Below are 19320 nucleotides of genomic sequence, written 5' to 3'. Positions count from 1 at the left end.
AGTCGGTGAGTGAAGGACCCAGTGTTGGGGTTGAGAGTTTCCTTGTGCTAATGAGAGGGTGTGGTAGGTTCAGTATCATCCTTTCTCGAGTGCGATTCGGAAGGCGAAGTAGATGATCGGTAGGAGAAGTCACAGTGCGGTGACGCTTCGCCGTGAACGAGACTGTGACGACGGAATGGAGCAGTGGCGAAGCGCTGCCAGAGAGACGATAGAAATGCAGCTTCCATCGAGTACGGCGTTGATCACTTCGTACGACCTCAGCACCTGTTCAGAGCTCAAAACTGTCCTTCAAACCCTCCTCGTCAAGCACATTCCTCCCCACCATAACCTCATACTCACCCTCCTGCAAAAACCAATGCTGCTTCTCCACGTCCCAAACACTAAGGTCCCTTCTCCTCAAATCGAAATGGAACTTCTGCTTCTCGCCCGGCTGCAGCATCTGCTTCTCGAATCCCCTCAACACCATCCCTCTTCCCGGAACAGAAAGGTACAGCTGCGCAGTCTCCGCCGCAGTGAAGTTGCCCATATTCTGCACACTGACAGCAACGGTCGTGAGAATGTCGTACAGTGACTCTAACCCGCCTTCCGGGTGCGGGCGAGAGTCGTATTCGCTTGCATCTGGTGGCAGAGCCGAGCGGTCGACGCCACAGTGCTGTGTGATGGTCAAGTCTGAGTATGCGAATTCAGAGTACGTCAGTCCGAAGCCGAAGGGGTAGCGAGGCGTGATATTGTGTGCCAAGAAGGCGCGGTAGTCGATGAGCAGGCCCTCGGTGAAGTTGGACTGGGCGTATTGCGGGTCTTCGGCGGTTGGTAGCGTTGGGTTGAGGAGTCCGAGGGTGTCGTAGTCTGACTCGCGTTTGGCGACGGTGTACGGCAGGCGGCCGGACGGACTGGTGTCTCCGTACAGGATTGATACTAAGGCGTCGCCGCTGGCTTGGCCTGGCAGATGGGCGTATACGACCGCTGTCACGTTGTCTGATAGCAAAGGAGATAAGTCAGAATTCGTTGAGTTCAAAGACCGTCGCCCACTGGGTCGCAAGGTATCAAGTCCATCGATGTACGTACCGTGATCGATCCACTCGTCGACGAGCCGTATTCCAGCGTTGTGGATAATGACGATAGTATTGGCACACTGGTCCGCGACCCTCAGAACGAGGTTGTCGGAGAATTCGTCGGCCAACTCGGTACGGTCGGCGGACTCGACTGACTGAGTGTTGATAAACACCAGGCATGGACTAATCGGCTCAAGGACCGTGGGTGCTTCGGAGAAGTCGGTGAAGAGCGTGGTCTCGTCGGACGCAGCTTGGCGAACGATGGCATCGTATGGAGAGACCATGTATGAAGGAGTGCTGCCTCCTATGATACAGAAGGAGAGATGTTAGCGCAGTCCGAATACAGAAAGAGAGGCCGCAAGTAGCTCGAGAGACCACAAGTAGCCGAAGAGACTTTCGGGCCATGCTGTAGGCCTTTGATCCGGCGATGCTTACCTGAGCCACCGCCAGCGATAAGGGTGCCGTTCCGGGCAATGGATGGAAAGGAGAAGGTCGGTGAGGTGGCACCAGCAAGAGAGAGCGAGAGCTCCAAGACGGTGAGGTTTTGACCGTCGGAATAATATTGGCTGTTACCAAGGCAGACATCGTAGAAGTCGCCGGCCTCGAGGGAGGTATTCAGACCGCTGACTGCATCGTAGCCAAATAAAGACAAGACTTTGGGCGTGCTGAACGGAAGGACGCCGTTGTTCTTCACAAGAACATGGCCTTGAATGGCGGCTTCGAGCAGAACCTGCGTGGTAAGCTCGCTGGAAGGGTCGGTATCGTTGTGGTAATCGATGCCAGGATTGGAGATGTTGGCAAAGCGGGACATGCTGGCGACGATACGAGTGGCCATGTCATCTAGACGAGTGATGTCGACAGAGCCGTTGTTCACGGCAGCCTCGAGCTGGCCGTAGCCCCAGTATGTCGGGCGCGGCATGACCATGTCCTGGCCAGCGTTGGCAGAAGCAACGCCGGTGTGCTGGCCGCTCCAATCTGAGACTGTGTCAGACTTGTCGACGTGATCAAGTCCTGCTTGCTTTGTTGCGTACCCGTCAAGGCGAATCCTTGAAACCCGAGCTCTGTCTTGAGCAATCCGTTCAACAGCTTGCTGTTTTGAGAAGCCCAAGAGTTGTTCAATCGATTATACGACGACATCCTGATCGTCGAGGTCAGCTTTCGAGGCGGAGTGCACACATATTACAACTCGCGGTAACATGTTCATGCACGCCGAGTCAACTTACACCGATCCTGCTCCTGCCTTGACGGCATCGTAAAAAGGCCAGAGATACAGCTCGTGCATGGTCTGATCATCGATGTTCGACGAAACCGAGGAGTACAATGTAACGCCAGCCGGCTGCAGCAGTCCCGAGAAGTACGGCTTCCTCAGCGTTTCCTGTCTTGAATTAACACCTCGACCTTGCGGAGGTCCATCCATCTCAACACAGAGGCTTACTTGTTCGTTGCCAATAAAGTGTTTCACAGTAGCAATGACGTTCTCCTGCAGCCCTTTGATCGCAGGGTAGACCATCTGACCGGCAAGATAGGCATCGTTGGAGTATCCTTCCCAATTCCTGCCTCCTTTTGCGATTCGTCCAAGCGGTCCGACCATGGGCGAGAACACGACGTTGACTCCCTTTGCACGAGATTCCACACCGAGTTGGTGCGCCTGCAAGTACGAAAGCGTGCGATTGAAACTTGCTGGAAGATGAGAAATGGAAACATCAGCCATCCGGTCAAGAAAACTTTCGACTTCGCTGCGTATCCTCAAGCTTACCTCCAATGCTCACTCCTGGCGGGAAGCCGCTCACGTTTGGGGTATTTGCGCCCCTCAGTCCGGCCGGTCCATCCATCAAGCAGAGCCCAGAGAAGCCGAGACGTGGCACAGTTCCCGAGAAGCCAGTGCAGCCGGCGAAGTCGAAGTCTCCAGCGGGAATGGTGAGATTAACCTTCTCGGCGACGGTCATCTGTGAGACGAGCGCTCTCGCAGAGTCGTAGGCGGTGGACCAATCACCGGAACCCTGGCCTTGGGCTAGACGAGCATGTCAGTGTGTGATTTGCACTGATGAGCCACACTGCGTGCTGTGATCACTTACGAGAAGGATATATCGGTGGACTCCATCCGTAAGAGTAGAAAGCTTCCGGGTCCGTAAGTTTCCGCTCATCGCTCAGCGTCCCGTTCTCCCATGAGCTCTTCAGAGTGTCGTCAATCGACTTCTGGGCAGTGGTGGCGAAAGCAGCAATTTTTTGGGCACCGGCCTCGGCCAAATCATCAGAGAGAAGGTGCAGTTTTCGGATGATGGCCTCGATGGCGTCCGCCGAGAAGGAGGTGGTGTTCTGCCCATGGCCGAGGGTCACCCAGCTGGCTACTGCTAGCCACGCAGTTGGGCGCATTGCAATGAAATGGTAAGATGATGAATGGCTTTTCGCTGAAGCGATTGCAGACTACAGGTCCAATGGCGTTCGAATCTTTCCAAGAAGGTATCTTGACCGCTCCTTCTTATGCATTTTTGTGAGCGGTCTGGCCGGGAGGCAATTGCACAGATTCGGTAGCCTGACGGGCTCGAGCTTCCTCATGGTCGGCAGGTACAATGATGACAGGGGCGACCAAACGGCCGTATCGTCATGTGAGAGGTATGGTCACATAGTAACAATGATGATGAATGGTGGAAGGTTTGCGTAGGTAGGCCCTAAGTGGCCAAGTCCGGAAGTTCGGAAATTAAATTAGTGCGAAATCGCGTTTCTGAATTAGCGCGGATTCCTTAAGACCTCTTAGGATTCTAACGAGTAGATTCGTATAAGTTCGTTACCTATTTACGCTCTTGTTAGTCTATTTTAATCCTTAGAAGTCGCCGACGACTATATAGACGAATCTTAGTACTTCTTAACCTTACCTCGTAGCTACTAGCGGATTAGCTAATATCGCGCCCGCGCTTACTATCTATTCGTATTGTATTTAATAGGCTATTCGCGAGTAATTGTTAGGTAAACTATCTTATTGTTATCTTCGCCCTTATAATAAGGCGCTTTTCTTACTATTATCGGCTACTTTTTAGTATATACGCTCTTAAAAGAAACACCGCGCGCCCTTCGAACCCTCTATAAACAATACTACTACTATTATTACTACCGCCGCGACGATAGTATTAGTATTAGCCTACCCTTTCTATTATAATTAGCTATACTAATACCGCTCGCCTTCGGCCTACGCTTCGCGCTCCGCTTTATATTACGTTTATTACTATATTTAGCATTACGTTTATTATTATAATCGCCGCTCGATATAGCTAAGCGCGCAATCTAGGCGGTCTTAAGGTAAGTACGAGCCTATTCGTAGTACGTTCGTAGTACTAATCGTACTCGTAGCCTTAAGCGCCTAGAAGAGGAAGGGAAGTAGTAGTCTTACCTAGAGTATAAATAGAATATATAGGTTGCTAAGGTAAACGCTACTACGGACGAAGAAGATGCGAAGAATGCGCTATACGTATACTACTAGCTTAAGGAGATAGAAGAGGTATTAACCGTTTAATATAGTACTAACCTCCGTCGTTACGACTATACTAGTACTATAATAGAGACTAATTACGGAGGCCCTACTATCGCGCCTTATAAGCCGTAAGTATACTATACATTCGCTACTTATTTATTAGCTAATTTATATCCTAGCTGTCTCTTGGCGGCCGCGAAGGCGAAAGCTACTAGCGAGGACGAAGATAACTACGAATACATTATTCGTATAGATAGTACGGAGTAAGCGTGCGCTCGCTGCCGCTATAAGGCGATTTCCGTACGTTTATAGCCGCTTCGTTACTATATTCGCTCTTAAACTAACTCTTGTTTAGGGCTGCCGCGTATACCTGCCTCTACCTCCGGCGGATGTCGACCTTAACGCCCTCGTTAGCTAAGTTACCGAGCTATAGAAGGATATAGCCGACATATAGAAGTAGCTCGATACGGCGAAGTAGTAGCATAAGATTCTCCGTAGTATACTCGATCGGTTTAAGGAGTATAAGGTCCGTCCTTAGCTTAAGGTCCTTTAGAAGTAGACGTACTACGCTACTTACTACGTAGATATCGCCTTTAATAGGCTTAAGTACCTATATAATAAGGTAGATAGTACGGACGAGCCGGCTTACGTTAAAGATATAAGCGAGATTAAGGCTAGAGTCGAGGGAAGGCTATATACTATTCTTATAGCGAAGCGTTAAGTAGATACAGATGTAGCGGAGGCGGTATAATAGTAGTAGATAGCTCGTTCGTCGCTCGTTCGTAGCTCGTTTATATAGGAACGCGACCTCTACGGCCGTTAGATAGTATAGTAAGTAGACTAACGGTTTAAGTCGTATTAAAATAATTATTTCTAAGCTCTTAATTCTACCGTAGAGCACTTCTTCCTTATTTATAGCCCGTTCGGAGCTCGTTCGTAACCCCTAAACTCTTATATCTCGCATTTAGCTAACTTCTATATACCTTATATCTTATAGCTTATATTTACTAACCTCTATATGTCTACTACCCCTTACTCGTCCCCCTAATTACTCGGCACAGCTCTATAGTTATTTAATATGTTATTCTATACCGGTTCGTGCCCTACTAATGTTTGCTTGTCCCTTAGTTATTAATTATTAATTATTCGACGTAGCTCTATAGTTATTCTACCGGTTATTCTATATAGCTTGTTTATATAGTTATCGTCGGCTAATGTTTGCTAGTCTTAATAACTCTATACTGCTACTGTCCTTCTTTATATATATACTAGCTAACCTCCCTATCCTTTATTCCTTCTTCTCTTATACCGCATCTAATATACTAATCTTCTTATATCTTACTAACAAACTAATCCTCTTATAACTTACTAACAACCTTTATACTATCGCTAATATATAGGCTCCTTCGTAGCCTTACCTTATCCCTTCGGCCGATCGTCGCCGTAGCACCTCTATCCGCCGCGGTAATAGCTAGTACTTATATATACTGTTCGTCGGCCGCAACGGTTATACCTTATTCTACTATACCGAGCGCTTAAACGCCGATAGTAAGACTAAGGGATACATCCTCTTTAACTTCGTCTATCTACGCGACGGCCGTACCTTTATAGTAGCTTAGTAGTAGTAGGTCGACAATAGCGGCGTTTATTATCTACTATTAGTATACGCCCTAGAGCTTAAATATATATATAGTGCGAGCGGACTTTATACTACTCGGGAGGAGATCGATAGGATATATCGGCATTACTAGTAGCTCTACCTTTAGCTATATCTAGCTAACGTAAGGTTGTGTCGACATCTTATATTACCGAAGGAAGCGGGGATTATAACGTAGGTAGAGTACATAGCGGTAAAGATCGGTAGATAATTAAAGGTAGATTCGATAGGGGGTTCGGAGGGAGGTTCGGAGGGCGTAGTAGTAATAAGCATTAATTAACGGACTATATGTCTTCTACGAGTACGAGGGAATAGCTATAATAAGCTTTAATAGAGGGGATCGACTATCGTCTACGAGTAGTACAATGTAGGATCTAGCGAATTTAATCGTAGTTCGTTACCGGTTCGTAGCCCGTTTAGTACTAAATCGCCTTAGCTACATATGCTATAGCTATACCGTCTTAAATAAAGTCTACGTCTAACCGCCCTCGGTATTACTCTAGCTAGTCCTCGGTATACTTAGCAACTAGTTTAGGCCTTAATTCGCCTTACTACGGATCTAGATATATAGGATCTATTAGTTCGTCGGCAGTAGGCTCTTTAAAAGCCTCCGGTCCTATAAATAGTTCTTTATTTGCTACTTAGTAGATAGGCATGTTGTCCGGATTAGGCTACTAACGCTCGTTAATATATAGCTTCCGGCACTTAGCTAACGAGTCCGCGCTATACTTAATAAACTAAGTACGAAGCGCTGTACGAAGCGCTATATACGCCTAAGGGTATATCCGGAAGCCGTCGTAGTTAGTCGCCTTACCGGAGATCCCTACGTATCTACCGTCCTCGTTAAAAAGAGTAAACCCCTACCTATATAGTACGCTAACGCACTACTAGAAGGTCGCCGGAGGAAGGTATTCCTCTATATTAAACTCTACGAACGGTTAGTCGAATAAACAACGAACGGTAGCTAGATCGTAGTACCTAATAGATCCCGCTTTATACTATCTAACAACTATAGTAGGATCTAAATACCGCAATAAATAACGCTATAAAGCTCTAGATAGTAATACATTAACTAAGGAACGCCTATATAGATATGCGGTCGCCGCCGCTACTTCGTAATACGGTAGTTGTTCTATAAGTAAGCGAATCTAAGCATACACCCCTATATAATCGGCATATATATAAAGAGTATAGCAATCCGGTCGTGCTTGTTCTTCCGGAGGTAGTAGCCCTATATAAACAGCTTAAGGAAGAATTAGCGGAAGCGAGCGGTCGTAACCTTCTACTAACGCTACTACGTCTCGATGCGCTAGTTTATCTTACTTATGCTATATCGATAGCATTCGTCGAAAGTAGGTAGCTATAGAGGTTAGTAGCACATCGCGGAGCGTTCGTAAAGCGTTCGGAGTTACCGACCTAAAGCCCTAGCTCTATCTGTCTCCTTAGAGTAATATAAGCATTAGCTATATACCGAGTCTCGGCTCCGCGATCCGTCTAAATAATAACGGGGCTATTTAAGGTAAGTTCGTAGGTACGTTCGTAAATTAGCTATTTTAGAGAATTAGAGATATACGTACATTATTCTACTATTATTATCGACCTACTATACGTATTAGTACTATACGGAGGCCTACGTCCGTTTAGTAAAGCCGACGTACGTCTAGACAACATAGCGTAAATAGGCGTCTATATAGGCATAGATCTAGAAGCCGAAGTATTTAAGCTTATAATAAGCGTCTATTAACTATGTATAGTTCGGTCTAGGTAGTCGAACAGTACTACGATGCTGTCGGTTATACACCTAGCGTCGCCGTACGCCCTCTAGATAAAGCTCTACTAGTATTCGGTAGATACGGTTACGGCTAACGACCGGATATCTTATTCGCATATATTCGTATAGCATTCGCCGGCTATAATCCTTAATCTTACCGTTCTAGAGCTCTTGCCGTAGCTAGTCTATTATCTGTCGTATAGCGTCGCTACGATCCTCGGCCGCTACCTACTTAGCTAGGCTAAGTTCGCTACGTAGTCGTCGCATCGTTCGTAGAGTTACTAGGAAGCCGTCGTACTATATTATATCGTAGGCTTCTTAATCGGTAGACCGGAGGATAAAGAAGGCGTAAGTAATACGATACTAGAGCATCTCCGTTCGGACGAGCTACTAGCGCGATTAAGATACTCCCTAGGACTTAAGAGCTTCGTATAGTATTAATCTTCCGATAGAGATATAGTAGGTCGCGTAGATAGCATCGAGGATCGCTATATAGGAGTAGTTAGCGGCATAAAGTCCGATAACGAACTCACGTAGGTATCTAAGAGGTTAGTCGCGTATCGCCGTTATACCCTATAACCGGAGTACTTTATAGAGCGTAGTTCTATCTACGTTTATCCCGTAGTTCGCTTAGATAGCTAGTAGGATCGCCGCTATCGATTCGCCGTTAGTACGCCGCTAGAGGATAAACTCCTATATACGCTCTAGGTCGTATATATTAGTAAGCGGCTAAGTAGTAAGGGAGCGGAGGATCTCTAAATTTTCTACGAACAAGGGTACGAACGAGCTACGAACGGCGACTAGGTAGACAGGGTAGCTTCCCCGCTAAGTATAGGCTACCCTTACGTTCGAGGCTCGTTTAGAGGGGTAATCGTAATACCCTAGGTATATAGTATTAAACTCTATAATGCGGTAAGGAAGGAGAGATTATACTATCGTTAACCGCTAGTCCTAAGAGGCATCCGTATCGCCTCTCCCTTCCTTATCCCTCTTTCCCTTATTACTTATTCCCTCTATTAATATAATAGTATACTAACTACTATAGGCCGAGAAGTGTCCTAAGAGCGGCATCTCTTATACCGACATATTAGCTAACTACGAAGGCTGTCTAATATACGGACGATATAACCTATAGTTGCTTATAGGATAAGAGAGCGGTCTATCGAATCCTCTATCGAAGCCTCTATCGGACCCTCTAAGGGAGCTCCTAACGAACCTCCTAACGAACCTCCTAACGAACCTACTAATAAACCTACTACCGTCCTTATAGCTGTAGTAGTAGACGTAGTAGCGGTAGTAGTAGTAGACGTAGTAGTAGTAGACGTAGTAGCCGGAGTAGTAGTAGATGTAACTATAGCCTTAGAGCGCCCCTCGGTCGTACAACTCCTTTAACTCTATTAGTAACTAAGTAGAAGGATATCGATAGCTTAGATTTAAGGAGTACTACCTTCCGCTATAGGCTAGCATCTCCGCGGCGGGTATACTAGTCGGTTATCTACTAGCCTCGATATATAGATAGCTATCGGCTATACTACGGACGTACTATATTAACTAATATAGTAAGGTAGTTAGTACTCCGCTTCCGTAGTAGTAGAGTGTAGGTTCTAGTAGTAGTCGTACTATTGCCGGTCTAGCTAAAGGTAGTAGAGCTAGGGGTAGACGGTCGTCGCCGATCCCTAGATATAAAGGCTTATTAGATATATATAAGTAGCGGATAATCGTTCGTAACGACTTTAAGGAGACGTTCGAGCGGCCGGAATAGATCTATAGGGAGCTACACAACTTCGGCCTTACTAAGTAGTAGCTTAAGCTAGAAGGGTAGTAGTTAAAGGACTTCCTACTCCGGCGAGCTATTATTAACCCTAAGTCGGATATCGACTAGCTAGGTTATTGCTTCTTTTCTTACTTCGACTATAATACGTAGAAGCCGACGAAGATCTCCGAGGCCGCTACGGATAAGGACGACCTTAGAGACGTAATGTCGGTATTCCCTAGGAACTAGACGCTAGCTAGTATAGCGTATAAATAGAACATTGTTATTTAGCTAATAAACTAGGAGTCGAAGGGTAATAAGGCGATACTCGAACAATTAAAGGTAGAAGCGGAACATAACTACTGTACTTAACGGCTATTAGAGCGTACGCGATCGCTATCGCTAGACCCTAAGCTAGCTACCGTCTAATGCTTAATTAACTTTATAAATCCGCTAGCTCTATACGAACCTAGTTTCGAGGATTACGAACGGTAGCTCGAAGCTACTCGAGATAATACCCTTAGTCCTAAGCTAGTAGCTAATCTAACTAAGAAGCTAGCAGCTATTAAGATACCGGCGAAGTTTCTAGCTCCGGTAGCTCCGGTAGCATTACCTAGTAAGGGGAAGGGGAAGGGGAAGGCGGCTATACTACTAGATAGGACGGTAGCGAACTAGGCTACGAACGTAGCTATAAAGGAAGAGTCCCCGCCGCCGCCTCCCTACTAGCCTACGATCGACCTTACCTTATCGCCCGTACGCTAGGACGCCGCGGATAGTAAGAGTAAGGGTAAGGAGCGGGCCGTAGTAATAAAGGATAAGCCGGCCGTAGTTAATAAGGGGGTCGACGAGGAGGTCGATAAGGAGATCGAGAGCGGTTACGATAAAGAGGCCTTCTTCGCCGATATACTAGTTAAGGACACCTTTAATAACGCCTTTAATAACGACGTCGAAGGACCGGCCGAGGAGCAGATCGCTACTAACTAGACCCCCCCTCTACCGCTACTACCTACCTATTCGTAGAGCCGCTCGGAGCTACGTTCGCTAGCGCTATTAACCGTATAGCTAAAGTAGAAGAAGTAGAAGAAGAAGGCGACTCTACTACCTCCGACTCGGTCGTCTACTAAAGAGAGGAAGCCTAAGAAGTAGTAAACGTACTACGAACCCGCTACGAACGACTAGATATCTCCTTTATAGCTATTAGTTATCTCCTATATAGTCGTCGTATATATATACTTCCCTAATATCTCGGCGTCTACTACTCCCCCAGCCCTTAGATATATATATACGTATACCTTGCTACTACCTTTAATAGGAACTAGGGCGGTAGTCGAGTAGTTATAAAGGTTACTCCGCTTATTACCTACCTCCTTTAGCGGCGCGAGTTCGAGCTTCCGGTCGTAATAATAAGATCGTCGTCGTATAGCGGCGCTAGCCGATAAAGACCTTCGATAGTAGCTTCTTTTTGCTTACTATTACGTAGCGCTTTCCCTTTTAGGGTAGTTTATAGCGCTAGCGTAAGGTCCGGAGCGGTCGGTATAGTTCCTATAGAGTTATGTTATTGTTTTTTTAATATTAACGCCTATTAATGTTATTAAGAGCACGAACTAGTAGTAAATATATACGAAACTACTTAAAGGGCTATATCTTAGCGTTTTTAGCGCTAATTTAGAAATGCGATTTTGTACTAATTTAATTTCCGAACTTCCGGACTTAGCCGCTTTAGCGCTTCGTCTTACGCGGGGAACAGCGTAAGTTGTACCGGACTACCCTACTAGCGTAGTGTTCTATAACTTTAGTAGGGATTACTAACCGACAATCCTATTAAACGTTCTACGCGACCTAGTTTCTTTATAGCTTGCCCTATTCCCTCTAGATACTATATTTCCGCGGTAGTCTTCCCCGAAACAGCTTATCGATAGCTACTCCGTCGGGAAGCGACGGCATTCGCTTAATCTTACGAACAAGGGAAGAATAGTCTATAACATACTTTTGGCGGACGATCGTCTAGGTAGTAGCTTTCGGTAATAAACTATATTTATCGCTAGTCGACTAAAAAGGTATTCTAAATTTAATGTAGTTAGCGACGTTCTCGCGGAGCCGGATTATATTAACCTTGTTTGTTGCCTTAGTACTATACTATCGTTTACGCTTACTTAATATAGTGTGCCGGTAGATAGTATATCGCGTCGTCGCGTCGTCCTTATAGTATTGTTTATAGTATCGTATATTCGTAGTCGTTGCCGCCCTTACTATAGATTCGCTCCTTCTATAACGCGACGCTCTACGGCGGAAGTAGATACTTACTATTGTACTATTAATCGTCCTCGGTAAACAAGAAGAGCTAGAGCTAGTAGAAGTATAGCGTAGTATAAGGGCACCTCGAATAGCTAGAGACTAGATTAGTTATAAATACCTACACTTCGAGTAGAATATAGACCTTAAGTACGATAACAACGTACGGCTAGAGACTCGGTTTACTAAGGAATAGCTGTTAAGGCTAGTACTATTGCTCCTTAGCTATAAATAACTACGCTTCCGGAGCGACGCTAAGGGTAGGTACTATTACGTAGCAACACTATTATAAGCTCTATATCTTGTATACTATTACTTATTATATCTAGGGAGGTATTACGGCCTTAGATATAGCCGTTCTTATACGTAGATATCGTAGGTATTTAATAGCACCGTCGAGCTGTTGTATAAGAAGTTCGGAGCTATAATCTATTAGTAGCTAGCGCTAGATAACCTTAATATACTAGAGCGGTATATAAGGAAGGTTAGCAACGCCGGCTATAGCGGTAGACGTGTTTAGGGATTGTTTGTTTTGTTTGTTTGTTTGTTCCATTTACGTCCTATAGGAGTCTATGACTATGTAGGACGGCTGTCTCGCGACAGCAGTCTATCTATGTGCAATCGTTGTTCTCTCGTATCTCTTAACCTTAGGGAAAGACCCGTGCCTAGGATAGTAGCTAGCTATTATCGAAGGACTTTAAAGAAAAACAAATAAGGAAAAGTAAAAGGAGTGTAGGCTAGACGGTCTCGTCTTCGCCTCTTACTAGGTGCTAGGACCTAGAAGCAATCTTTGTATCCGAGAGAAAGGTAGTAAGGTGTTTCCGGAGTTCCTTATCTTCTACTATTTCTAGTAGAGATTGTGCTTGTCGTAGCGGTAGTAGCCTAAATACATCGTAGATAGGGCAGCTATATACAAGGTGTTCTACTGTTTCTCGTCGTCCGCAAGGGCAGTCTAGCGTCGTTACGTGTCTAAAGCGATAGAGATAGGACTTTAGGTATCCGTATCCTAATAGGATAGTATAGAAGGCACTAGTTAAAGCGCGTCTTCCTCCTATTCTATGTTTTCCTAGCGAGCTCTATAGAAATCGACTAAGGTAGCTATTTGTATTCCTAGGTACCTTATTAATCTCCCGTTGTCTTACTATTTCGTATTAGGTTTTCCAGACGCTAAAGAGATCGTCTTTTGCGTAGTTAGCCCTCTCGTGTTCTACGAAATGCTTGTATTGTCGGAGTCGATAACAGAGTAGTTATATCTATGTTCTCTATTATTTTTGCGGAAGTATCTCTCTCGAGTCCTTGTGTCGGACTTCTCGCGTATCTAGAGGCGCGCTTTAGATAGCGAGTCTTATAGGGTAGTTTTCGGGTAGCTTTGCTACGCGTAGAGAGTATAAAATTAACTATCTCTCTAAGCGTAGATCCGGGGGGAAGAGATTTAACTCTACTTCGGACGGGACGTTTAGGGCGGTACGGAAAACGCCTAGGATCTTTCTATAAGCTTTACTTTGTAGAGATACTAGAGGTTTTATGCTCTTTTTCGACCGCTACTAAACCGGGGCCCCGTAGTCTGCTATTATAGTAACGCAAGCTAGGTAGATCTTTCTTAACGATATAGAAGATAGACCGCGTTCGGTATTTGCTAGTCTTTCTAATTAATAGAATGCCGCTTGTGCTTATGCTAATCTTATTACAATATGCTTCTTAAAGGTAAGACCGGCGTCTAGCTAAATCCTAAGCTACCTTATCGCTTTCTTTGCCGGGCGAATAATATTGCTGTTTGGAAGAATTACCGGGCAATCGGACCCTTTCCCTTTTAAGAAGTGTACTAGGTCTGTCTTTGCTAGGTCGAAAGTAATCGAGTTCTTCTTTCCTAGGTCTATTAGCCTTCTTACCTTACGTTCTAGTACCTTAGAGTTCTTCTTAAGGGACGTAGACGAGGTAGATAGTCTAATATCGTCGACGTAGGAACTAGGAGTAACTCCTTATAGCGAGAAGAATATGTCGCGCGTATAGATAAGAAAGAGGATAGGAGATATCGGGCTACCTTGCGGAACGCCGATCTCTACGTCCTAGAATTCCTATATCTATCCGTCGAATACTATTCGTAGGCGTCTATTGCTTATAAACGACTGAACCTAACGTATAAGGCTATACGGAAGCCTTAACTAGATTATTATTCTTAACAGTCGGTTCTTTATAACGTAGTCGTATGCTCCTCTTACGTCGAGGAAGATAACCGAAGTCTTCTTTTTCTTCCTTCGATTCTCCTTAATTTCGTTTGTTAAGAGAAGCACTATATCGATAGCCGATTTCTTCTTTCGCCCTCCTAACTACGAGTTGTATAGAAGGGGCTTCGTCTCTGCGATAATCCCTAGGCGTTTTGCGAGTATTCTCTCGCTAATCTTACTAAGGTAGTTTAGGAGAGAGATAACTTAGTAGGCCTTAGGGACCGAATAGTCTAGTTTTCCCGGCTTTGCTAGAACTACGCCTGTCGCAACTTTCTAGTATCGGGGGTAGTGTCCTTCGTCGAGTAGCCTACTATATATACGTAGAAAGGTAATAGGAATAGCGCCGTACGCTTTACTAATAATAGCTTGCGTAATACCGTCTAGGCCCGGCGTTTTTCCTTTTACTATCTTCGTACTATAGGCGGTAGCGAGTTCCTCTTTGGTTAGCGTAGTCTAGCCCTAATCCCCGGCTGTATACGCTTCCTAACGGCTAGGTAGAGGTTCCTCGGCAGGAGGGCGCGGAAATAAGGCTTCGGAGAAGGCCTTACATTTCCCCTCGAAAGAATCTTCGTTGTTTATTATAGGTATCTATCTTCGGCTGCTATTCCTAGTATAGGACATAGCTTTAAAGATAGATTTCGAGTCTTCTTTTTCGAGGAAAGTGTTCTAGTAGTTCTTCTTAGCTGTTTTAATAGCTTAGAAGTACTCGTTTCTCGCTTTCGTATACGCCTCTTTCTCGTCTAGCGTCGGCGTACGTCCGTAGGTAAAAGTCTGTCTATATGTTCTAGACATTATACAGCGTAGCGTGCGTAGCTCTCTATTCTACTAAGGTTTTGCGCAGGCGTGTACTACTTTCTCTAGGATTGCTCCCCGCATCGATTCGGTAATATACGAGGTAAAGGAGTCTGCGATGTCGTTAAGGGAGTTCGTATAGTTAATAGACGTCGCCTTGCTTATTAGGAGATCTGTAAACAGTTCCTAATCCGCGGAAGCTATATCTAGAACTATTTTCTTCTGTTAGGCTCGATCTTGCGCGCTAATAAGGTCTATAGATATAGCCTTATAGTCTAAGCCTGTCGGAATCGTTCTCTAGTCGATTTCTTTCGTAGATAAGGATCCTCTTGTAAACGTAAGGTCTAGGACCGACTCTGCGTCTAGGTGCGGCCTATAGAAGGTCCCGACACCTATTGTATTATATAGAGTAAAGCCCTAGTCTTCTATCTACTCTATAAATTCGCGGGCACTAGTAGTATCCTTTCCCCTCGGATCCTAGGACGGGTATCTAAGGTTAAAGTCTCCTACTAGTAGAGTGTTTAGAAGGAACGTATTGCGTAGAGAGTAGAGGCTTCTCTCTGTTGTTCGTCGGTTTTGCGGGTTCTCGGTATCCCGAAGGTCCTTCTCGTTATAGAGATTAACTATCTAGATCTTGTTGCCCTTCTTGTCTAAAATAATAAAGGAAAGTATGTCGCTATCGTCTAATAAAATAGGAGAGATATTAACATTAAGTCTTATGCTAATATATAGCATTGTTCTTAGCCGGATCGTCGAATCCGTAGTCGTTAGGAATAGCTAGTTGTACTCCTAGTATGCGATAGATCTTGTCTCTTTGTAGCCTGTTATCGGGTCTTCTATAGTCTACGGTTCCTAGACTAGTAGAAGGTCGGCTTTCTGCTTAACCGCGACGTCTAAGGTAGACTCTATAGCCTCGATAGATTAGTTAAGATTAATGTAGAAGATCCGTAGAGAGTATTCTAACATGTAGAACGTTCTAGGGGCCTCCCTTTCTGTTATATACGATCCTTCGCCTTCTCGACTCTTAGGCTGTCCGCGCCTACGTATAGACAGTTTTAAATAGCCCTTTTTGCCTCCTCCTCGGTAGCAAAACCTACTAGAACTGTCGCCCTAGTAAGAGTCCTTCTTCTCTCTTCGTTTGTTAGCTAAATCGGGGTGCCTGCGAGTTTAAGACCTCTATTAAAGGTCTTAATTTCTTGTTAAATGTCCTATAGGCCTGTTAGCGTGTTAAAGTTCGCGGTCGAGACGCCGTAGACTACGACCTTATGCTAGAGAGAGTCCTCTATTACCTATGCCTCGCCTACGATATCGGTAACCTTAGTAAGGCTATCGATCGTTCGTTAGCGGGCTTTCTCTATTGCAAAGTTTAGGACAATATTACCCCGAAATAATTTCTTTATCGCAAGGACAGCTAGCTCTTAGTCTTCGCCTTTAAGAGCGTCGTTAATTTTGTCTCGGGTTGCGATCTAGTCGAGTTCCTTCTCTTTATCCTTTAGTACAAGGATAAGAGGCATCGGTTCTGCTTATTCTTTCGGCTTGCTAGCCCTCCGGGAGATAGTCGTCTACTATTGTTGTTATTGTTGTTATTGTTATATTGTCTTTATTGTCGAGGAGGTAAAGGTAGAGGTAGCGGATCCGCTATCTCCCTTAATAACGTCTGCGAAAGTAGGCTTCTTCGCCTGTGCTGCTAGTTTCTTTGTTATCGTTTCTAGGTTCGAGACTTGCTTTGCGAGGATTTAGGACGTTATCCTAAAGTCTGTATACTCGGTAAAGTGCCGAAAGACTTCGAGAAGGTCGAGAACCCGGGTTTATTCTTCTAGAAACCCGCCTAGATCCCCCGCCGCTTCGACTAGTAGCTATCGGGCTTGTAGGATCTTCTCGTTCGCGGGCGTGCGAGAGAGTGTTTGTTTCTTTCTAAGAGAAGGGCTACGAGTCGGGGAGCTACTAAATTCGAAGGGGTTTTGCCTTTTCCTAGGTAGGAAAGGAATGCCGGTTCTTTTTAGTAGTTCCTTCGGCGACGGCAGGGTTTTAAGAGACTTAAATGTAACTTCCTCGTCCCCTCTAGCTGTAGCTTTTGGAGTCTAAGGGGTACCTGCGTCTGTTATTTCCGTCTCGGTAGACATTGTCTTGTTGTTGTTATTTGTTGTTTGAAAAGAGGCTTAGCAGTCTTACGCCGAGAGGGCTGCTTGTTCGTCTCTATTTCTAATCGCGTTCGGGTCCTAGCCTACTTACGATACTAGGGCACTCTTCTCCCTACTATATAAAGTAGGAGTATAGGAGAAGGTATACTTTAAAGAGGAGAGAAGAGATATATAAATATACCTCTACTTCTAGGAAGTACTCTAGCCTGCAGTAACGTACGTCTTTATAGCAGGCTTTAGAGGCGTTCTGCGGGTAGCCGTAGCAGGTTCGGGATAACCTTTGTCTCTAGGGAAAGGTAGGCCTATACTCTATATAGAGTATCTAGCTATATAGCTAGTACTACTACTCTAATCCCTAGAGGTGCAAATTCGTCCTTACTAAACTACACTGCTCCTTTAGCTTCCTCTTTCGGCGGCGTAGGACAATAGGTAACTCTAGTATAGAGAGAACTAAGTATATATGTATATATATATTTGTATATCCTAGGAACACTGCTCTTGTTTGGCCTTTAGCTCTTTTAAAATTCGACCAAATTAGGCGTTTAATAGCTAGAATAAAAGCTCTCGTCGAGGGCTTTTAAACGGGCTACACGGCGTCCGAATCGGTGGCGTATTAGTTGTGTTATAGTGTGTTAAAGTGTTGTAGTACAGGTTGTAAACCTTCCTTATACAATGCCCTAAACAGGGAATATTTCGAGTGTAGGGGAGGTAAGGTCGGAATAAGGTTTCGGAGGTAGGGGCCAAATCCCGGAGTTTAGCAAAATTTGCACCCTAAAGGGGGCAACAAGGTAAATCTTTGAACTCCAGTAGCGGCGTAGGTTTTAAGGGCAGCGGGGTAAATGCGGGTTCGTTGGAACGGCCTTAATAAGGGCTTTCGAATAGTGCGTGTTTGGTGATAATCGGGTCAATATTGGGTGTGCAATGGAAGTGCGGATGTCGATGTGTTTAGGGATTCGTAGATAGTACGTTCTTCTACTTCGCAAGGCCTAAGGATTATTAGATATAGCTAGATACCTATAGTAGTTACTATAGGGGCAATAGTAAGAAGCTCTAGTATATAACAACACCGGATAGTTTAGTCGTTTATGCCTTATTACCCTTCCTTAGAGCTACGAACGACTAGTAAGTATACTACAACTCTAGGGTGCTCGAACGGCTACGAGGAATCTTCGAAGAACGGCCGGAGGATAAGCGTAAGCTATATCTATATAGCGACAGCGCTTACTATAGCTATTATACTATTATCGATCTATTTAGAGCTATTACCGGTAACTATTATTACCTCTTAGACGCTTAGAGCCGAGCTAACTTCTTCTACTTATAGGCTCGAATTAGTATTAAGATAGCCTTTAGGGACAACTTTAAGCTCTTTACGTACCCTAATATCGGCTAGTTGTTACGGAGCTCTTACTAACCGGTCTCGGCGTACTACTTCGTATCGTTGTTGCTATAGAATAGCGTACACTATATAAGATATAAAGCCGGCTTTTATAACCCTATCTCGAATATATTTAAGTACGCGCCGCCGACGGTAGAGGTGTATCTAGAGGGGTTTCGACAGGACGTCTAATAGGAGGCGGTCGAGGGGAAGGCGTATAAGGTAGTCTAAGGGCGTATAAGGCTCGCGGCGGTATATGTTATTATATTTAATAGAAGGAAGGAGGTGCGGTTAAGTAGAAGATTCGCACCGCGGCAATAGCGTTATTAATTCGAGCTATTTTTAAGGCGTTATGTTTAATAGTATTCTTAGTACTAGATTTACTCGAAGTTGTAAGTCTATTATTATATAAAAGCCGCTAAGACCCCTTTTTTGTACTAAAAACAATATAAATTCGAGCCTTACGGCGACGACAGAGTTGCACCTACGAGTAAGCAAATACTAGACGATATATACTATAAAAAACAACCCCTCCGGCTACTCCCGCCGCTTATTTTTAACAACATCTCCTTAATTCTACTACCCTTCCTTTATTACTTCCTATTATCTACTAACCGCTCTAATATGCTTATAAGCCTATTAATCTTCTTATCCGTCCGCTCTACCTGTCGCTCGAGCCTTATAAGCCTATTAGTATTACTACTACTACTACCGCCGTTACGCCTCCGAGCCTCCTTACGTTTACGAGCTAGCCGCCGCTCTTCTATCTTCTCTTCGTGCTAGCGTTAAAGAG

The 19320-nt window shown here is 44.9% G+C and overlaps 1 protein-coding gene across 1 annotated transcript; it reads right to left on the bottom strand.

Annotated features, from left to right (window-relative positions):
* Window positions 1–206: 206 nt before the first annotated feature.
* MgBGL2 (putative beta-glucosidase) lies at window positions 207–3662 on the bottom strand (the record flags this gene model as incomplete). The annotated part of the gene is made up of 8 exons (XM_003847857.1): window positions 207–975; window positions 1066–1356; window positions 1488–2033; window positions 2084–2190; window positions 2276–2427; window positions 2488–2732; window positions 2809–3063; window positions 3128–3662. 8 exons carry the CDS (start codon window positions 3423–3425, stop codon window positions 269–271), a joined length of 2601 nt encoding a protein of 866 aa, XP_003847905.1.
* Window positions 3663–19320: the final 15658 nt, after the last annotated feature.

This window comes from Zymoseptoria tritici, chromosome 12 (assembly GCF_000219625.1).
Source record: "Zymoseptoria tritici IPO323 chromosome 12, whole genome shotgun sequence".
Lineage (NCBI taxonomy): Eukaryota > Fungi > Ascomycota > Dothideomycetes > Mycosphaerellales > Mycosphaerellaceae > Zymoseptoria > Zymoseptoria tritici.
The sequence above is the reverse complement of the archived record's forward strand: the minus strand, read 5'-3'. Positions and strand labels throughout refer to the sequence as shown.